This window comes from Nipponia nippon, unplaced genomic scaffold, assembly GCF_047370975.1.
Source record: "Nipponia nippon isolate SJK-2023a ecotype South Korea unplaced genomic scaffold, ASM4737097v1 scaffold_12, whole genome shotgun sequence".
In the NCBI taxonomy this organism is placed as follows: domain Eukaryota; kingdom Metazoa; phylum Chordata; class Aves; order Pelecaniformes; family Threskiornithidae; genus Nipponia; species Nipponia nippon.
The window spans coordinates 977,022-997,517 of NW_028262313.1; the positions used below are offsets into that span (position 1 = coordinate 977,022).

The 20,496-nt window shown below is 55.0% G+C and overlaps 1 protein-coding gene across 14 annotated transcripts; it reads right to left on the reverse strand.

Moving 5' to 3' along the window:
- Positions 1–2,528: 2,528 nt before the first annotated feature.
- On the reverse strand, positions 2,529–20,393 carry LOC148056628 (uncharacterized). 14 transcript variants are annotated; one of them, XM_087748278.1, is made up of 12 exons: positions 13,263–13,397; positions 13,005–13,158; positions 12,701–12,877; positions 11,569–11,890; positions 8,982–9,251; positions 8,659–8,775; positions 7,464–7,565; positions 6,737–6,859; positions 6,430–6,525; positions 5,949–6,047; positions 4,706–4,776; positions 2,529–3,657 (listed from the first exon to the last, which is right to left on the reverse strand). In XM_087748278.1, exons 3-12 carry the CDS (start codon positions 12,737–12,739, stop codon positions 3,613–3,615), a joined length of 1,284 nt encoding a protein of 427 aa, XP_087604404.1. In that variant the 5' UTR covers positions 12,740–12,877; positions 13,005–13,158; positions 13,263–13,397; the 3' UTR covers positions 2,529–3,612. The 14 variants fall into 14 exon arrangements, 11 of the variants coding, with proteins under 11 accessions (XP_087604404.1, XP_087604408.1, XP_087604405.1 ...); XM_087748282.1 differs by having other exon boundaries at positions 11,569–11,910; XM_087748279.1 differs by having other exon boundaries at positions 12,974–13,158.
- Between the last annotated feature and the right edge of the window lie 103 nt (positions 20,394–20,496).

Consider the following 20,496-nt stretch of genomic DNA (forward strand, 5'->3'; position numbering starts at 1 on the left):
AAGCAAACAAATTACTACTGGTAAAGCAAGTATATATTTCAAGTTACTACAAAATTACTCCCAGAAAAGCAAGTATATTTATATATTTCAAGCTACTACCAAAATTACCACTACTAAAGCAGCAAGTATCTATGTATCCACATATCGATATTAGAAGTAGGTATATCTATGATTAATTTCGTATATGAATACCTATATATATGTATCATTTGAAATGTTACCGGTGTAGTGCTCATCAACCCGCTCCCAGCAGCGAGGCCGATCGATGATGGACAAAGCCTCCCTGCGTGGATGATCCGTGTCAGGGAACCAGGAGTCGCGGGGTCCCGTCTCATGTAGAGAAATTCTTGCAGGGAGGGGCTCCATTTTGGGTAGAAAGCGAGTAATTTTTATACCATAGCGACGTGAGGGGGCGTAGGACACCACTGTTTGGAGCAGATGTTTCCGTTTCACCCGGAACAGCCCATAGATGATGGTGTTTCCTATTTTTCTCAGAACGATTGTTGCTTTCCCCGGCTGTTTCTCTGTCCCTCCAGCTGAAGCAGCCAATGCCTGTCACTGATTCCTACTTCCCCAGACTGTTTTTCACCTTTTTTGACTAATTTTCCCCTTTCCAGATGGTAAGTTGTTTGTTGTTTCTTGTTTATGTGATTATCAGGGTATCTCGGGCTGTTTCACGTTCTTGGTACCCAGCTGCGCTTCATGGATGCTCGCCGTGCTCCCCAAGGATGCTCCTGGTCCCCAGGCTGGCAGTCCCCAAGCTTGAGGACATCTGCTGCTGCCAGCATTTTAGCCGACATTTTCTGTCGGTATTTTTCCCTTTATTGCTGCTCCCATCAGTTGCTCACACCAGTCCCCACCCATCACTGCGTCCTTACAGCACATCCTGCGTGGGATGGAGAGTGAGGTGACACAGAGTTAAGACAGGATTTAGTAAGAAGCTGGGACAGGCTGGGCTCGGTCAGACAAGCGCTGCTACACACAACCAGCCCCTTTTACCCCCCTCCTCTCTACCCCTTCCCCCAACCAGTCCTTAATAAGTTTTGCACAGTGCCACATTCCCCCTCGAATATCGCAAATCCTCATCTTCCCCCTGCTTCCCTCCTCTCATCAGCTGCAAACTCCAGGTTTGTCCTCTCTGAAGCTCTGCCTGTCAGTTCCCGGTGGCCCCTCAATCGGTGACCGGAGATTTTTGGTCTTTGGCATCACCCCCCTTCTCCCCTGTCTCCCTGGGCTGTGTCTCCCTGTGCTTTTGTTTATCCCTTCCCCCTTTGCACAGGACAGGTCCTCGATCGGATAGCCTGGAATGAGCTGGCACAGGATGGATGCAGCTCTGGCCCAATACCCCAGAGAGCTCTCTGAGAGCCCTTTCACGGGATTTGTAGCTCGGTGTAGGAAATTCATTATATTCTGGGTAATGGCTGGAGCTCCCTGGGTTTGCCATGTCCCTCGTCCTGGTCCCCGCCGCGGGGATGCAGTTACACGCAGGCTCCCAGCCCAGCGCTGTCTGGCTGGAAGGACGTTTTCCTCCTTGCTATGGGGCGGCAGCCCCTGCTGCCAGCATTCCTCTGGGCCACAGCCCTTCCCTGGCCCCTGAGCAAGCCGAGACCCCGATGGGTGCCCCAGAGGTGCAATCTGCCTGCCCAGACGTCGCTGCCCCGCTCCTGGCCCTGCCGTCACTCCTTCTCCCCATCCTCCTCCTCCGCAGGGTCTGGGCTCAGCGGGGGCAGAAAATAGGGAAGCCTCAGGTCTGTAGCCCAAGTTGGATCCACAGCATCCCAAACTGCTCCCTGTTCGCCGCCTGCAGCTGCACTCTGACAGGCAAGCAGTACTGGATATGTGTCCCTGCCCTGGGCTTTCCGCCCCGTCCCAGCCCCACCGGAGGAACGCCCGTCCCTGGCTCAGCCACAGCCCTGCCCGGGCTGCACCGCTGGTGAGAAGTGGTCCCCTGCACCCCAAATCCAGCGGGGAGAGGGCCGTTCCTCCCCCAGTGAGGAGAAACACCCTGAATCCAGCCTGGTGTGCATCTGTGGGGACGAGGGACGTCCCAGCGCAGCCAGCAGGGTAAGTGAAGGTGGGAAGAGAGCCCGCTGCTACCCACAGCATCCCTGCCAGCATGGCTCGGTGGGGATTCGGCAGGGCCACGGGCGCTCAGCCAGCCGGAGCTCCGGCAGGGGAAGCAGGGCTTGATGCAGGGAGGTCGAGGGAGGTGGTGATGGGTGGGGAAGCCCTCGAGCCCCATCCCGGCCTCGCAGTGCTCAGCAGCCAGGAAAAAGTAGGTCCAACCCAGAGAGAGAAGCTGGCTTCTTCCCAAAATGGCATTCCCCTGTCATCGATGTGAATCAGCGCCCGGCTGGGAGCCGAGGGCGGAGGCAGCCACGGCAACGGCAGCAAAGCCCTGAACTCCCACCTGGGCGGTGGAACCTGGTCCAGCACTCGCCGGGGCTGGAACCAGCCCAGGAGCAGGGTTGGGAATAGGACGGAGTCGTCTTCTGCTTGAGGAAGCAAGACGGGGATACACATGGAAGTATCCATGTGAAATGTGTTTATTAGAGCAGCTACAAAAAAGCGAAGAAAAAAGCAACATAAAGGGTTTTTTTTTTTGTTTTTTTACAGATGAGCACATTTTAGAGCTGACATCCTGTCCAAGGGGGACAAAAAAAGGGACACTGGCAGAACTTACTTCCACTTCATCTAAAATGCTAGGACCTGCAAAGGAAGCGGCTGAAGGCCACGGCATGAGGGCAAGGTCGGTTAGGCGTTCTGTGGACGGGAAATCGGGGGTGCTTTAAAATACATTAAAAAATGCCACCCTGAAGGTACACAGGGCTGCTGATGGAGCTGCCTCTCCTGGTCATCCTCTCCAAAGGCAAGGAAACCTTTCCGAGGCTGGGGTCAAAGGTGTGCCGGGGGGGCTGGCAGCAGACAAGGAAGGACAGGAGTGTGCGTAGGACAGATGGACAAGGGCTTGGGCTGAGTTCTCGGCAGTGCTTGGGCAGCGTGGTACACATATCTTTTACACCAGGACAAATATTGACTTGGTCAGCAGCTAAAGCTGGGAGTTAATCTGCTCTTCTGCAGTTGTCTACGCTAATTAATAGCAGCAATACATTCTGATTGAGACAACTGGATAAAATTCCTTGAAACACTCTAGAGAACTTTTACCCTTGATTGACATCTATGTGCCTTTTTGGTGTTATTTTTTTTGTTAACGTGTTAACGTACTAAAAAGGAATGCATGTGGTGTGACAGCGTTACTGAGTGTGGTTAACCTTCAGCTTGGAGCCTGATCCAATTTTTGGCTCATGCAAAAGCTGCCCCTGCTCGGGTGATGACCAGCATTAGCAAGAACGATGGCTCGTATTTTCTCTTGGCCTGTGTTTTATGAATAAAGGCCAGAGAAAGTGGGGTGGAGGGAGCAGAATTTGTCACCTGGTCCTATTGCTTGGAGACCCGGGTGGCAACATTTGGGCAAGGTTTTTGCCCAAAGCCTTGCCTTGCTAGGGCTAGGGTAGAGGCAGAGCTTACGGACGCCTTGTTCCCCAGCTCCTCGCGGCTCTTCCCCGGCTCCCGCGGCGTGTGCGGCTCCCCGGCTGGCGGAGGGACAGCTCTTTACTCCCCTTCCTCCCTCTCTCCTCGGGTTTCTTCTGCCGCCTGCTGAAAACACAAGGACCGTGTCCTTTGGGGGCACGAAAGGGACTGGGAGCTCTTCAGCCACGCTCTGAAGCATCCCATAGCAAGCCGCGCTGCTGGCAGGTGCCAGCCCTGGGATGAGCACATGGTGCCATTGCACTCCTCTTAAATATCCCAGTCCCTCAAATCCCAGTCCCTCAAATCACCCCCAGAGACTGGCCTGGGGGAGGCTGTAACCCCCCCAACAGCAAGACCCCCTCCAGAGGGGGGGGTGAGGCTGCAGCTGCACATGTGCCGGCACCCCTGAAATGCAGGGGTGCAGCAGCAGCCCCCCCCGTGCCGGCATCAAGCCTAAGGCTCAGCTGCAGGAGAAGCAAGGGGGGCCTGCCCTGACCCTCAAATCTTTCTGGCATCTCTGAAATAAGGAGGCAGGAGAGGAAAGTGGGGCTGGGGCAAGCCTGCCCCGGCGGCGGCGAGGCTGAGCGCTGGCAGTGCCAACGAGGGAGGGAGCGAGGTTTCTCTGAGGCAGAGCGGGGCGGAAGAGGGGGAGTGAAGTGAATAGAGGAGGCGTGTGTATTTAGTGTTCGTGTTGGGTGCACGAACCTGTGGTTTCCTCTGTCTTATTTACAGTTTGGTTGGGTTAGGTGTAGTAGAAGAGTATGTTTTCACCCAAATCAAACTGCAGCAGCCCTGAGAACTGGCATAGTTGGGACACCGAGGTGCTTCTCCGGGCAGCTGAGCACGTCCCTGCAGCGCTGGCACAGGGAGGCGAAACTGCAGCGCTCGGGGCATGGTCCACTGCACCCCCAAACCCAGGAAAGCTCCCCAAGCCACGGCAGTGACCCCCCCGGGTCCCACGGGACCGAGCTGAACGACGGCACCAGCCACCAGCAAGCTCGCTCTGTCCCCCCCGGGGTGCGGACCAAGCCCATAGCATTCTGCAGGAAGGCAGGCAGATGCTTCCTTGTTATTATGAATTAAATATTCATAAATATTCATTGCGAATTAAATATTCATCATCAAACAATAAAGATTTGCAATAGCGTGGAGCCAGCTAATGGCAGTGAGTTACCAAGGTGTCCATGACTCGTGTGGTCCGTGTGATGTGCTGGTTTCTCATCTTCTCCTGCTTATTCCTGTGATCTGGAAATAAAGGAAAGGCCAAGTAACTCTTGGGTTTCCCACAGCGTGCCGGCAATTCGCGCCGCACCCTGCATTTCATGGGACGGGTGAAGCAAAGCTGGCTGCAGAGAGCAATGGGGGTGGGAGCCTTTCACTGGGCAGAGCCCCTCCGTGTCCAAAGCCAGGAGAGCCCCGTTTTGGGGGGAGGGGGGGGGAGCAAGATGGCAGCATGGGGAGCGGACTCCTGCCTACGACACCCGCCTTGCCTGCAAGCCCCCGCAGCTCTAACCTGCCTCCCTTTGGCTGTAGGGACTCGCTGCAATATTTCCTATATTTCAGACTTGGAAATGGTCTGGGCACTCTGGGAAAGCACAGGAGTCCCCTTTCAATCCTCTCCTCGAGGGCATCCTCTCCTCAACGTGCTATTGACCCTCCTTCTTAGCAGCTCCCTGAGATGCTACATGTGCTCCCAAAGGCTGAGCCAGAGTTTTCAGGAAGCCCACTGGGATGGCCAGCTGGCCCTCGAGACTCAGCCTCCGCAGGGGGCAGGCCCGATACAATTGCTAATTATGGCAACGAGGGGATTCACATGGCAAGACCACAGAAACCAGGAACTTCAAAAGGAGAAGCTGGCTAAACCACAGTAGATCTGGAAATAGCCTCCCTGATCTCTTCCCTCCTATCCCAGGGCTAGAGGGATGGAAAATGAACAACCTGACCTCACTCTGCAAGCCCCACTTTGCTGGGATGACTGATCAGCTGCTCTCCTGGGTCATAAGATGTTCCCAGGACTATTTCTGACTGTTTATCAGGTAGCTTTCTCCTCCCTAAGCTTGTCATAGCTGAGGTTTTATTCAGCAGGGTATGGGTATTGCTAGTGAAGACCACGGTAGGATGTTCTGGAGGAGAAACTCACTTTCCTTGAGCATCTGTGGACAAAGCAGAGGTGCTGGCAAGGACCGCAGGCAGGGACCAGTGCCTACTGTGGCTTTCCTAAAAGGACAGACACCAGAGTTGGGTCCTCAGCTGATTTGGACAGTCCCGCTCTTTAAAAGGGAAGTCTGGCTTTTATCTAACTAAAAGCCTCTTTCCTCATACCCGCTGCCAGGGGAGGGTGTGAGAGCTGAGCCTGGGGGTCTCCGTGGCTCCGCAGCTCATTACGGCTCCTGGAAGGAAACCGCGGGGCTACTTACGCCATAGGACGAGGAAGGGCAGCAGCAGTACGATGAGGATTACTACAACAGCAAAGACATAGCTGGTCGTCAGATCAACGGCCTCCGAGCAGCCTCGCTCTGCCGAAGAGAAAGGGAGAACTTGCAGTTCTTGCAGCCAGCAGTTGCTCCTCTGGCCAACACCCCCCTTTGAAAATTTAGGTGCCATGAACTTAATCCAGGGACTTCCTATGTGACGGAGAGGGGGGATCCCTGTGTTTCAAATCATAGAGCCACCGGGGTGAACCTTGCTTTGCTACCTCAGAGCTACGACCTCCTTGCTCAGCGTGAAGCCGCCGCGACCATGTCAACTACAACAAGGTTTCTTGCAGGACCAGCCATGCAAAGCCGCCTTTAGGACTCTCTCTGCTCTGTGTGAAGCCAAGCCCCCCAGATACCCCATCGCTCCCCAGAAGAAAGGCGAGCAAGGGCACGGGTGGTGCAAACCTGGGCCACCCCTTACCATGGAGTTGCTGGATATTGTGGAGCAAAAGGGTGGCGAACAACAAGTTGACGATGAGCGTTGTGGGGGCTACAGAGTTCCGGATGACACGGTGCCCTGGGATAGGGAAAAATTGCTGACAGATGAGAAAAAAATGCATAAGGAGTACAGGCTGGGACATGGAGGAGCCAAGCTTCGGTGGGAGGGTGAGCAAGGCATGGGAGATGTCTCTGGACATACGCCGCTGCCTCCTGGGAGTGAAAATCTAAGGAGTTTACTCTTATCAGGCCTTTTCTCCCAGAGGTTTAGATCATAAACAGCAACTTACACATTTGGATTTTGAAACTGCTGAGAGCTGCCGGTCTCCACACCACTGCTGCTGCCACCTGGGCAGTTGCTATTACCGCAGCAAAGAAGAACAGCCCAAGCAAGACGAAGGCAGCAGAAAGACCTGCGGAAGCAGAAGTAAACCAGAAGGTGAGATGGAAACTGGTGGAGGCAGTGGTCTGAGAACAAGGCAAGGAAAGTTGGCTTGTGGCGACCCTGCACCCAGCTGCTGCATCTGGGAGGGCAGGATCCATCCTCCTGTGCAACGGGGCTGTGCAGCAGGAGCAGGACTGGGGACTTGTTTGCCTTAATGTCTGCTTGCAGCTCAGCACGTAGCAAATGAGCACCCACGGCACGACAAATAGGTAGCCTCAGCGTGGGGCAGGGAAGCACTGGCTACAGAGCAGTTTCAGAACAGCGGAACTTTGTGTTCATCGCCCATGGTCCCTTAAGGTCTGGTGGAAGTGGTTTCTGAACCGCTTTTTAGTTTCTGAGAAGTCCTGGTGAAGAGGTAGTGGTACCTGAAGAGCGCAAAGGGACAAAAGTAGCCCTTCGGTTTCAAAAGAGCAGAGGAAGAGGAGCCTGCAGGCTACAGAGCAGTGAAGTCTAACTTCAGTTTCTCCAAATCAAATACTGCTACATCAAAGATGCTACTGGAAAGAGCTGGAGGAAAAAGAAAGATGAGACACTGAAGCAATCAAGAACAAATCAGGTTAAACGTATCCTACCTTCTTCCTGCATCCAGATGATGGAGGTGGCAAGCAGGAGGAGAGAGGAGAGACACAGCAGCATGTGGATGGACAGAACCATGTATTTCAGTGCTTCCTTTCCTAGGAAAAAAGGCAAGCGTACTCAGTACCACACAAACAGGATGGGTGCAGCCTGCAAAGGGAAGAGTTTTCTTTGTAAAGAATTGAATCCCCGAGGTTTAGAAATCCTGAAAGGAAAACCTGATGAACTTTCAAGGGCTTGCTTTGACTTCAGGAGGAACCAGGAGAAACCAGCCAGATTTGGGGTTGTTCCACACTGAACCGGACACCAATTCCACCTACTGAGACATTTTACAACACTTCTGCCCGAGTTTTTGCCTCCTATGATGACCTGACAAGTGCTGGATTTCCTCTGGAGACCCATTTCATGGGGGAAAGCCCACATGGCACAAGCCCTTGCCACAAGCACCAGGCATGGAGAGCTCCTCAGGGGACATTACCCCCAAAGGCAAGCCCTAACTCCGCAATCTGGACATGTCCCCAGTCTTAATGCTGAGAGACAAATACACATGGGAGAACTTTCCTGCCAGCTGTAGGGCTTCACCTCTGCTCTCCAGATGGTCTCCGCCATTCTGGGGATTATTCCTGGTGGGCAGAAGAACGCACTAGCAGATTACCAAGACTGTGTGGGAGGACTTGCTGTTAGCTACATCTTTAGGTTTGTTTTCTGTCAATCAATATATATGTTGCTACTGAAGCACCCACGTTAACCTGTATGCTCCTTGGGTACAGATCCAATGTCATGACCCAAACACCAGCGTGCTTGGCCACCAAAACCCATGAGACATGTTCTTTGGCCAGCTCCAGGTCAGAATGCTCTTCCCATGAAAGCTGCGTGCCCTGCACTTTTTATTTCTTCCCAGGGATGCCCAAGGAATGGGAGAGGAATGAGTCATACGCTTGGTACTGTGATTTTTTGGCTCTGTCTCTCACAAAGCCATTTGGGATTAGCTGCTTCTAGGGAGTTTTATTTTCTGTGCAAGCTACAGAGGCATCAGAAGAAATGCACGAGCTGAGCACCTTTCCTCCCACTACCGAAGTGAATTAGGACGACAGGGGAGGAGCTTGGCTGAGGCTTTCTGCCCTCTGCCCTGTGCACGGTGGGGAGAGAAGGGTTTAGTCTGGGGGGACGGGGTGCAGTCCTGGCACTCACCGAACCTGTGGTCCCTCGGCTGAGAGAGCAGGATAATGAAGCTGATGGCAGAGACGGCGATGAACAGCAGCACGACGACAGCCAGCCTTTGCACGTGGTGTAGACGAGGCGTGAGACCTGCGAGGCAGGGCAGGAGGGAAACCCCGCGCTGGGGACAACCCCGAAACACAGAGCGGCGATGCCAGGAAACCGCAAAATGCTGGAAAACCTGAGGGATGAGTCCTTGGTCTTCCTTGCTCAGGAAAGCCCACGGGGGACAGCTGCACGCTGCAGGGTGGACCTGCAACAACACGACAAACCCGCCGAGGCAGGGCAAGGCTAACCTGTCACCGTGAGGTTCAGGGCTGCCTCCTTCCAGCTTATCACGTTGCTGACGTTGCAGGAGTAGGAACCGCAGTCCATCTTCTCTCCGTTCATTATCAGCAGCACGGTGGTGTTTCCAGAGAGCCGATAGCACTTTTCGGAGGGGAGTGGACGTCCCTCCTTCTTCCAGGAGATGGAAGCCACCGTTCCCTCTGGCACCACACAGACCAGCTCGATGGGTGAACCTGCCATGTTCAAACTGTACTGGAGCTCAGGCTGGGGCACAGGCTCTGAAAAGCAGAGAGCAGCGTGGTAGCACTCCTAGGAGCATGAGTACTGCCTTGCTTTGGACATGAAAACTGCCTGACATGCAAGAAAACCGAGCCCTTTGGGGAGTAAGCAGGTCCTTCTGTTCTGATTTACACCCCAGGTTGGTTTGGAGAGAGAGAAGATACTGCAGGAACAGGGCAACATCCATCAGGTTCAAAGCAGAAAGCAGATGTTGCCATCCCTGCCACCGTGTCACCCCTAGGACGGACACTGCCAACTCTTGGAGATCAGGCACAGCACCCTGGACTCAGGGATACCGACCCAAAAGAGCTGCGAGTTGGGATTATGCTGGGAAGTGATGACAGGGACCTTCCGAACAGTCTGCCGTGGGGTGTCCCAAGAGGAGAGAGCTTCTCCCACACAGCAGTGGCGCGGGGAAGTATGGGAGTGGTCAAAGAAGTCACGAAGTTCAGCCAAAGAGCAGCAATGTGGGACTCCACTGCTGCCTGCATTTAAACACGGGCCAAAACAGAGAAGCAAGCCTTGGATGCTGGCAACCCCCGCCATGTGCAAAAGGAGGGCTGACTCCGTCCTCAGCTAACACCTAGGTACCTGCACCGGTCAGGGCTGCTGTTAGCTGTTAGCTACATCTGGACTTCCACTTGATATAGCAACCACATGCTCCTGAGGTCCTTCATCCCCGGGTGTCCTACATGCAGTGTGCTCAGGTAGTGATGCAGAGCTCTAGGAAAGCGCAGTTCAAAATGAGCTTTCATTTCTGTTTATTTTTCAGGGAAATTCAGAGACAGGGAAAGGCAGAGAGTCTGCAAGGCCCAGAGCTACGCAGGGGGAGCTCCTGCAGGGAGCCACGGGAGATCAGCCACATCTGCCTGGCAGACCCACCCTGCGGTGAAAAGCATCCATAAACCCAGCTGATCTCAGGATCTGATCCTGAAGGGGTTACCTGGGCAATTGGTGAGGCAGCAGCTTATCCTGGGCTTGCTACCAAGGAGCTTCTGTCCCCAGCTCCAAGGGGCCGGCCACAACCTGCAGCTCCTGGGTTCCTCAAATCATTACCATGGCATTTGTTTTGCTCATCAAATGCGAGCAGAAATCCCTTCTCTTGAGGGAATTTTATGCCATACACTTCTTGTGAGCAGCTGTTCATGACCAAACGACTAGATAAAAGTTAAGGCAGAAGGTGTCCCCTGTTTCTATCGCTCTAGGATGAAGGCACCGTGCAGGCTGATGTCCCAACCAGGAACTCAACCCACCGCCAGACTCAGTTGCAAAAAGCCCTCTGGCATTTCCCAGCAACTCTTTTAGGGTCGCCAGTTTGTGTTTTTCAAGGCAGTGATGAAACCAGAAATCCTCCTCTAGTCTGAGACTTGCTGCTCCAGCTGGATGTACATAAACCCGATGGGATCCCAGGGTACTGAAAGAGCTGGCTGATGTGGGATGGGGTTATCTTGGTTATATGTACAAATTGGGGATGAGAGGCTGGAGAGCAGCCCCGCGGAAAGAGATCTGGGGGTTTGGGTTGACGGCGAGTTGAGTATGAGCCAGCAGTGTGCCCTGGCAGCCAAAAGGGCCAACCGTGTCCTGGGGTGCATCAAGCACAGCACCGCTAGCCGGTCGAGGGAGGGGATTGTCCCACTCTGTGCTGCACTGGTGCGGCGCCACCTCGAGCGCTGTGTACAGTTTTGGGTGCCCCAACACAAGAAGGGCATCAAACTATGAGAGCGGGTCCAGAGGAGGGCAACCAAGATGGTGAAAGGCCTCAAGGGCAAGACTTAGGAGGAACGGCTCGTTCAGCCTGGAGCAGAGAAGGCTAGGGGTGGCCTCATCACTAAGGGGTGACCTCATCACTGAGGGGTGACCTCATTGCCGAGGGGTGACCTCATCACAGTCTACACCTTCCTCAAGTGGGGCAGTGGAGGGGGACATGCTGATCTCTTCTCTCTGGTGACCAGCGACAGGACACGAGGCAATGGAATGAAGTTGTGTCAGGGGAAATTCAGACTGGGCATTAGGAAAAGGTTCTTCACTGAGAGGGTGGTCGGTCCCTGGAACAGGATCCCCAGGGACGTGGTCACGGCCCCAACCCTGTCAGCCTTCAAGGAGCGTCTGGACAACGCTCTTAGTCATATGGTTTAGTGTTAGGTAGTCCTGTGGGGAGCAGGGAGTTGGACTCGATGATCCTTATGGGTCCCTTCCAACTCGAGATATTCTGTGATTCTATGACTCTATTCTGGTTTTCATCTTGTGGACCTGTCTGCTGCACTGACTGGCGAATCTTTGTCTGAGAAAGCCATCCTCTCAACACACTTGACTTACTGATAACTTCAAGGAGGGTTGTCCTAACTTTGTCCTGCGTCAGATCAATTGTTGCTTTATAGATGCCGCTGTCTGTCTCTCGTAATTTCTGCAAGAGAATCGAGCCATTCTTTGGGTAGAAAATCACTCTGCCTTGGTAAGCTGGGAAAATGGTTGGAGACTGGGAATTTGCGTAGTACTGCAGTATGAATTCAGGGATGCTGTTTCTTATGTATTCCCACTCGGTGAAGTTTGAGTTCTTGACATCCAGCGCATGCATCAGTACAGAGGATCCTTCAGCTGCAACTCTTCTTTCTGTGATTTCCACCACTGCGGAGGACCCCTGTAAAACCAGCAACAGGTCTGGAAACAGGAGAGATGCCAGAGTGCGATGAGTTAATTTTAAAGCAAAAGCCAAAGAGCAATTCAATCCGCTTGTACATCTTTTTTTTTTTTTTTTTTTTTTGTGCAAGTTACCAACTGAAGCGTGTTACGCCACGTATCTGATTTTCTTCGTTCTTTGTCAAGATAAAAAATGTGACGTGTGTTATATAAATGCTTCTAAGCTGGTTAAGACAATTCCTTGCCCTTTGGAATGAAAATGATGGGAACCTGGACTTTTTGGGGGTTTCTGCACACCAGGAGTTGCTAACAGGGACCATAATCAGTGCAGCTTCACCCCTGGATCTCGAGCTGCTCCCTCAGCACCTGAAAGGAAGAGCACGGCTTGGAAAACAAGCTCTGAAATGCACTTTGTTGGGACTATGTAGTCCTGGCTGCTAAGTAACTGGTGTCTGAGAGCTGACCTTTCTGAACGCTATTAAAACCTACAGGCGTATTCAGCCTTGGCCTCACCATCCTCTCAAGAGGAGGCTGAGCCCTGCAAAACGGATGCTCTCACTTAGCGAGGCGCCCAGCGACCTTGTGCATCTGGAAGGTGCTAATTCATCACGTATTCACATCTCCCGGCACCTCTGAGTAATGCAACGGCTCTCTGGCGCAACTGCCTTGTAGATGAGCTGCTTTTAACATGAAAAGGAATCTAAACAGGGCTTTACATAAGGGCCTTTGTCTTGAAAATATTTTATGGTTTCCCCAGGGGAGAATGAAGCTAACGTGGGGGCCAGGCTGCAAGCGCGACCCTGAAACGTACCATTGGCCGTACAAAACCCAGGCGTGAGAATCCCATCATAGCGCTGCTGGCGTGAAAGGACTTAGCAAGCAGAAAGTCACATCTGATATCTCCAGCCCCAAATCTGCCAGAACCGACATCCTGGAACCACTTTTAGGACGTTTAAAAGGTTGTGCTCGTTGACGAAGAGAGAACAAGCTACAGGAACAGGTACCAAAAGGAAAGTTTGTCTAAGCAAAGAGGAAAGATGATGGAGGGGAGGCTCAGAGCTCAGGGAAGGGTACCGGGGCGTACACCATGGTCAGAGAGCGGAGAAGAGGCTCACAGGGAAGAAATCCTTAGGCATGCAGTAGAGGAGAGCTGCTTGTAAGAGGCGGTGGTGGTGGTACCCGGGTACGGTGATCCGCAGCGCTGGGAGGAAGGAGGCACCTGCCAGGACGGCTCCCCAGAGCGCACGCCTTTACCGACACCACTGCAGCCTGGAGCAGAGATGCAAGGAGAGCACAGAAATGCTGCAAGCATATGCTCTCCAAGGATGTGCAAAGCCGATGCAAGCCCCACACAAGCCCCTTTTCATACTCACAGCTTGCGGTGGCCACCTGCAGCCAGGTTAACATGGTAAAGCCCTGCAGAGTCTTTCACACCAGCACGAGGGACGAGCTCCTTCTGCAGCAACATGCTCTTGGGACAGCTGCTCTAGGCATGATGGGTGGGCCTGCGGAGGACACCGTGAAAAGCACCATCAGCATCTGCCACGCAGGGGCTGGGAAAGGCGAAGGGTGCTCAGCGCAGCGATGGGGGAGCCCCCAACCTTCTCCATGTGCCCCCACAGCTCTGGCATCTCCGCAGGCGGCACAGGCTGAAGCAGGGGGTTGCTGTACAGCAGCCCGAGCCTGTGCCGCTTGTAACAGCGCCGCTCAGGGAAACCATCATGGCCATATCTGTTCAGCACCGGTTCACCACAGTGATTAAAAAAAGAAAAGTTTCCTGGACACAAAGACCAGTGACATCCAACAGCATCGAGACCAGCATAGCCGCAGCAGTTACTGGGGGGGCCAAGAGAGCCTGGCCGCTTTCTGCAGCCCTTCCTGTCTGCTGCAGCTTTACAAAGCCAGCAGGTACAGCCCTGCCTCGTCCCTTCAGTATTTATTTCTGCGTCCGCTGGCCATGAAATTGCCCGTTTGTATTTAGCAAGCACCGTCACAGCCTCCCAGGGCAGCAGGAGCCACACGCTCACACCTTGACACCTACACAAGTACTTACTTTTCTCAGGTTTAACCCATTTCGTCACTTCCTCGAGCAGCCCTGACTCTTGTCCTGTGACATGAAGTGAATATGGGCCCCTCATCTGCCTTATGCATCACCTTTACAACTTTGAAAACCTCCACCCCCATCCCCTTTCCCACCCCCTCCTCTCCAGCCTGAAAGCTCCCAGACTTTTCAGTCTCTCCTTGCATGCTCTTGATCATTTTCGCTGCTGTTCTCTGGGTCTTCTCCAACTTTTTTTTAGAGACCTTTTGCCTTAGTTCCTTCACTACAGAGACTGCAACAGACACCGCACCAATCGGTGGGCACGAGAGAGCTGGAGAGCAAGCTGCCTGCCTCCCACACGCTTTGCGACGGGGCGTTGTTTGGACGGGAACAGTGCTCAGAGCTGGCCTGCAGAGCCAGACTGAAAGCTTCGGCATTTGGACAACAGGGACTGCATTCACTGTTGGCTTTTGCAAGGCTCTGAGCAAGGGTGAGGGCGGAGGACAGCAGGAAAGTGGGACAATTTTTTGTCCAAGGGTTTTCACTGCCCTGTGATCAGAGTCGCAGCTGGTCAAGATGATCTGTTTTAGAGACGTGGTTTATTTTAGAACAGCCTGCGGTTGGCGGTAGCTAAGGAACTGACTTCGGACGCAGAGGCGAGGAGGTGTGTTTAAGGCTGAGCTCCCTTTGGAGAGGCATTGCCTCCCTGCACCAGCCAGCTTTCCTCCGGGGAATCCAGCAAACAGCAGAGCAGTGCCTGAAAGAGAAGCCATTTCCACCGCGGAGCTGCCCGTGCGCACAGCATGCCCAGCACGCTCTCCCAGACCCGGCCAAGCACGCCCCAGCCCAGACCTCTGGCCCAAAGAAGAGAAAGGGGAAAAAAAAAAAACAAACCCAAAACCCAAGGGAAGAGAAAGCAGCCAGGGTATGTCGTGTTCACCCCTGCAACGGAGACCTCGGGCCCAGGACGTCCCCTCGCACCAGAGGGGCCAACTGCACGTCCCTGGTTTCTGCCTTGCTAAAAGGAATTCAGGAGATAAGGTTCCGGGGAAAATCACCCGAGTTAAGGGTGATTTAGGGTGATTTAGCTTCTGTGCAGCTAAAAACCTACATTACCTGGGACAGAGTGGCTGCTGCAGGCTGCAAAGCCATGTTAATGTGTAGAAAGCCGGTTATTTGAATGCTTTCATGTCTTACACAAACTCCTTGTTGTGCTCTTCCTAGGTTAGCGGGTACATGGCGACCGTGAAAAATCCTGTTATTTCTGTTGTAGGATTTCCTCCCAACTGGTATTTTATTCACTCGTTAACCAACAGGTCTAATTAGAAGTGGAGAAGCAGCAGAAGACTTTGCAAAATGCCCGAGATCCTGAAGATGGGAGGGTTTGAGAGGGGAGGGCTGCGGTGCTACAGTTAGTTAGCCTCTTCTTCGGCCGTTTACTCGGATATCCTCTTGCTCTCCGAGGTCTGGGCAAAAACCGTTTGTGGCTTTTTCCAGGGAAACAAGAACCATTTTTTGTTTTATAGCCTACAGGACTGTTTTAAGGATATAAGAACAATAGCTGGGGAAAAAGCATTTATGGTCTTTAGTGACGATTTCTTTTATCCAAGCAAATGCAAATAAGCATGGAAATGACCTTTTCCCACCCGGCGCAGCTGGATACGACAGTCTGTCCCCGTGCCTGCGGAGAGGGGATAAGGCTTACCCCAGGAGACGGGGAATAAGGCGTGTTTGGAAGGAGCTCTGCTCTTCAGAGACATGAATCCCTCCTCCTCCTCCCTTCTCCCCTCCACCAGCAGGCCAGGACCCCTCGGATGCCTGGCTGGGGAAGTGGATAAGAACCTTTGGGTAAAGAGAGACCCACGCCAGGCGGAGGGTGGGTTACATCTGCCTGCAGACTGTTGTATCTCTTGGAGAGAACCTCTCGTCTCACACAAGGCGTTAGCACAGTCGGGTATCTGCGGTCTGAGAGGCAGTTGTAAATGTGATCCAACACTTTTGGCAAGGGGCAGATATTGTCAGAAGTTTTCACGTAATCTTACATGAACAGGGAGAGGAATCGGACTCATGAAGACGCCCGTGCTTAAGGCTATCATGTTTTCCCCTTGGCCTCCAGCACCGTTGCTACACTGCATTTCATTTTTACAAAAGCCGCATGGATAAGCTGAAACACAAACACGCTGCAGCCTGCTGGAGTTTTACAAACAAGTCTTTTTAAGGAATTTCTTAGGATATAGACTATGAAGCAGGCATGTGGCACTTGGAAACCACAGCTGAGGCAGTTCAGCCCCTCGTCTAACCTTTTACAGGAATGTGCGTCAGCTGTTTATCAGCTGCGAAAAGAAAGCTCATTATGTGAGCTGGATCACCATGGCACCATGTATCCAAATGGAAAAATATCTGCGTGGGAGCAGGAAAGCTCCCCAGCGCTACAGAGCCCTTCCAGGCCGCCGAGGACAGTAATCAACCGTCTGCAGGCAGGGCAGCCAGTCCGCCCTGCTGCTGGAGAGGAGCGAGAGGCTCCCTTAGGGATGGGAGAAATGCTCCGCCGGTATTGCAGCTGCCTCCTCCTCCGGTGGTTCGCGTGTAGCACGGACGTTGGCAGCTGCCAACGTCCAAGATGAGACAAAGGGGCTTGTTGTGGTCTGGCGAAGCAAGCTGCAGCTGCGCGCAGGGCGCAGCTGAACGCGCTCGGCGTGGGTGCGGGCGCCGCGCGCTGCCGTTGGTGCTGCCGTTGTTTCACCACCGCCCGCGCGGCTGTGCCAGGAAGGCAGATAATGGGTGGAGAGGAGACACGGTCCTTATCTGCCCCTGGCAAAAGGAAGATGGAGGAGGTCTGGGGCTAGGGGTTATCCGAGCGCGGGCGGCAGGGGCCGGCCGGCCCCGCGCGGGATGGGGCTGCTCAAACACCACATCTACCCGCAGACGTCTCCCGAACGAGCGAGGCGACGCCGGTTCCTGCAGAAGGGGGCCGTGCCCTCCTGCACAACACACGAGTTCATATTAGCAGTCATTAAAAGCACGTACTTAGCCTGCCCTAGGCTAATGGAGAGTAACAGACCTCCTAACGACAGACCTTGTGATGGGAAGAAACAAAAGGGATGTGGGATTTGCAAGGCGAAGGTCACGCTCACGCCAGCGAGCACAGGCACCAGCTGGTACCATCAGGCCCTTTGATAGGGATGTTCAAACACTGTGTGCTCTTATACAAAGCTGCAAAATGACAGAGAGCATTTGGTCTTCCCTGACATAACAAAGAGAGAAGCAAATAATCCGTTTATAAATCATCCCACAGCTTTGAAAGGTTAACTACCACATTAGCGAAACCCTACTGAGCAACGCCTAGCTCTGCTCTCTCGGTCTCACAGCTACTGAGGAACGGCGAAAAAGGCAGGCAGCGGGGGATCTGCTACAGCCGGTGATGAGGAAAGAAACTGTAAAACGCTACCCGGCAGTAATGATTTGCATGGCAGGGAAAACACCTTCAGCTAAAACTCCAAGTCCCCTGTAAAGAGCAGGACTATGGTGAAGGTGGCCCACGGCTGATACAAAGTGTGACAGCCTAAGAAGCCTGCAGATTTATTTGTGCTCAAATGAGAAGTGAGAGTAACCAAAAAAGAAGGCGGCGGCGCAACACTCATCTAGGAAACAGCAGCTTTATGCGTAAGCGCAGCTCTAAATAAACCAAGAAACCCCTTTCCTCATTAACGAATTATGAGTTACTTCAGAGACTTTGGTAACTTCACCCAGCCCTTTTCTAATGCCCTTCACGTCCCGCAGTCAAGACAGACAAATTAAGCTTGGCAACGAGTCCTAGTACCGAGTAGCCCCAATCACACGTGCAAAAGGTCACCAAACCCAACCGCAAATGCCACGTTGAGTTCCTCCATGAGCGAGGAGGCTTCAGCCAGCCACCGGTCCGCTCCCAGCAGAGCAGCCAGCTCCACCGGTGCCGGTGGCGTGGGCGAACGGGGCTCAGCAGGCGGCTGGCCAAGCGAGCAGACGCACCGTTGCCGCGGTGGGGGTGCTGGTGCTCGAGCAGAGCTCTCTGGATGTGCGCAACCAGCCAGGGAAGGGATGGGGGGAGAGGTGGGCTGTATAGGAGCTATATATACAGCGCCGTGAGAACTTACGATGAATCTGCCTGCCTGTAACTATTTATTTAATATTTCTGGGGCTGGGCAGAGGGGAGGGCTGAGCCTGGGGAGCAGTCCAGTTCCCGGTGGGGGAGAGCACCTGCGGCCCCGCAGGGAAGCGCGAGGAGGGGGATCCCCCTGGCCCCTGCCACATCGCTCCGTTCCCATTGCTCCAGTAGCCTTCCCTATCACTCCAGCACACATTCCCATCGCTCCAGTCCCCATTCCCACCGCTCCAGGTCCCTGTCCCCAGGGGTCCAGTACCTGACGCCACCACTGCAGTCCCCAGCACAACCACTCCAGTCCCCAGCCCCACCACTCCAGTCCCCTGGCCCCATGGGTCCAGTATGCAGCCCCACTGCTCCAGTTGCTGTCCCCATCACTCCACTCCCCCCCCGTGTCCTTGTTCCAGTCCCCAGCCCCATCGCTCCAGGTCCTGTCCCCATCACTCCAGTCCCTCCTGGTCCCGTTATTCCAGTCCCGAGCCCCACCACTCCAGGTCCCTGTCCCCGTGGGTCCAGTATCCAGCCCCATTGTTCCAGTCCCCAGCCCCACTGCTCCAGTTCCCTGTCCCTGTGGGTCCAGCATCCAGCCCCACTGCTCCAGTTGCTCTTCCCATCAGTCCAGTCCCCCTGGTCTCCTTGTTCCAGTCCCCAGCCCCATTGCTCCAGGTCCCTGTCCCCATGGGTCCAGTACCTGACCCCATCGCTCCAGTCCCCCGCACAACCACCCTGGAGTCCCCAGCCCCACCACTCCAGTCCCTGCTCCCCTGGTCCTGTCCCAATCCCCACCGCTCCACTCACTGTGCCCACCGCTCCAGTCGCTGTCCCTACCCCTCCAGCCCCCAGCCCCACCGCTCCAGCCCCTGCTCTCCTGGTCCTGTCCCGATCTCCATCGCTCCAGCCCCCAGCCCCACCGCTCCAGTCACTGTCCCCACCGCTCCAGCCCCTGCTCCCCTGGTCCTGTCCCGATCTCCATCGCTCCAGTCGCTGTCCCCACCGCCCCAGTCGCTGTCCCCACCGCCCCGGCCCCCAGCCCCACCTCCCCGCCCCACAGGACGCGCCCCCCGCCGTGGGACCTCGGGCTGTCCCGGCCACACTCACCGCGACGCCGGGGCCGCTGCCGCCGGTCGCGCCGAGGCAGAGGGGCGGGCGCCTGGGGCGGGCGGTGCCGGTGCCGGAGCCCTCGCCCCCGCCGCGCTTGGGGCCCCCGCGGGGCGTGAGAGGGACGCGGGGCCCGGGTCGCCGCTCCAGTGCTCCGGCTGCGCTGGAACCAGTGGCTCGGTTTCTGCTCCGCCCCCGGCTGCCCCCCGGCTCACCCGCTTCGCCAGCGACGGGACCACCGCGCACCGAGATGCTCCCTCTGCCCAAGCACCTGCCTCTGCGGGGACCTGGACCCTCAGCTTTCCACTCCCCGAGAGACATTTTGGCTCTAGAGAACATCTCCAGGGCCCTCTGGCTGCTCACTAAGTGCTGCCTTCTGCCCACCACCATTGCCCTTTAGCCAGCCTGTCGTTTGCCACTGTCTTTCATAGCACCCTCAGAACCGAGCTGACCAAGCCCGGGTCAGACAAGCGGGCAGTGGGGTGGGCTGAAAACCGGATGAGCAGGCGGGCGAGGAGGGCTGTGGGTAACGGAGCGTCCTGGGGGTTGGTAGTGGGGCCAGCCCTGTATAACATCTTCATTAATGACCTGGACGATGCGACAGAGCACACCCTCAGCCAGTTTGCCCATGCTACAAAGCTGGGAGAAGCAGCTGGTACACCTGAGGGTCACGCTGCTGTCCAGAGGGACCTCAACAGGCTGCAGAAATGGGCTGAGAGGGACCCTCATGCACTTCAAGAAGGGGACACACAAAGTCCTGCCCCTGGGGAGGAACAACCCCAGGCACCGGGACACGTAGGGGCTGGCCGGCTGGGAAGCAGCCCTGCAGAGCCTGGGGGGTCCTGGTGGACACCACCTTGCCCGTGAGCCAGCCACATGCTCGTGCAGCAAAGGTGGCCAGCGGTGGCCTGGGCTGCGTTAGGAGGAGCGTCACCGCAGGTCAAGGGAGGTACCCTGCTCCTCTGCTCAGCACTGGTGAGGCCCCATCTGGAGTGCTGGGTCCAGTCCCAGGCTCCCCAGTAGAGGAAGAAGATGGGCTTACCTGAGAGAGTCCGGCAAAGGGCCACAGAGATGATTCAGGCACTGAAGCATCTCTGATCCGAGGAGAGGCTGGGAGAGCTGGGGCGGTTCAGCCTGGCGGAGCCTCAGGGGGCTCTCATCAAGGGTGGGGCGTAACGAAGAGGGAGCCAGGCTTTCCAGCGGTGCCCCCTGACAGGCCAAGCGGCGATGGGCACACGTGAAAAAGGCAATTCAGTCCGAACGCAAGAAGACACTGCCTCACTGTGAGGGTGACCAAGCGCTGGCACGGGCTGCCCAGTGAGACTGT

Bases quoted from the DNA above. Each gene is read 5' to 3' on its own strand.
- LOC148056628 (XM_087748273.1), bottom strand. From the start codon at position 13,296: ATGTTAACCTGGCTGCAGGTGGCCACCGCAAGCT. The intron at 6,860-7,463 runs GTAGGATACGTT...CTGCTTCCGCAG, and splicing joins CATCTGGATGCAGGAAGAAG to GTCTTTCTGCTGCCTTCGTC. The intron at 4,777-5,948 runs GTAAGTAGCCCC...CTTTATTTCCAG, and splicing joins GCCCTTCCTCGTCCTATGGC to ATCACAGGAATAAGCAGGAG.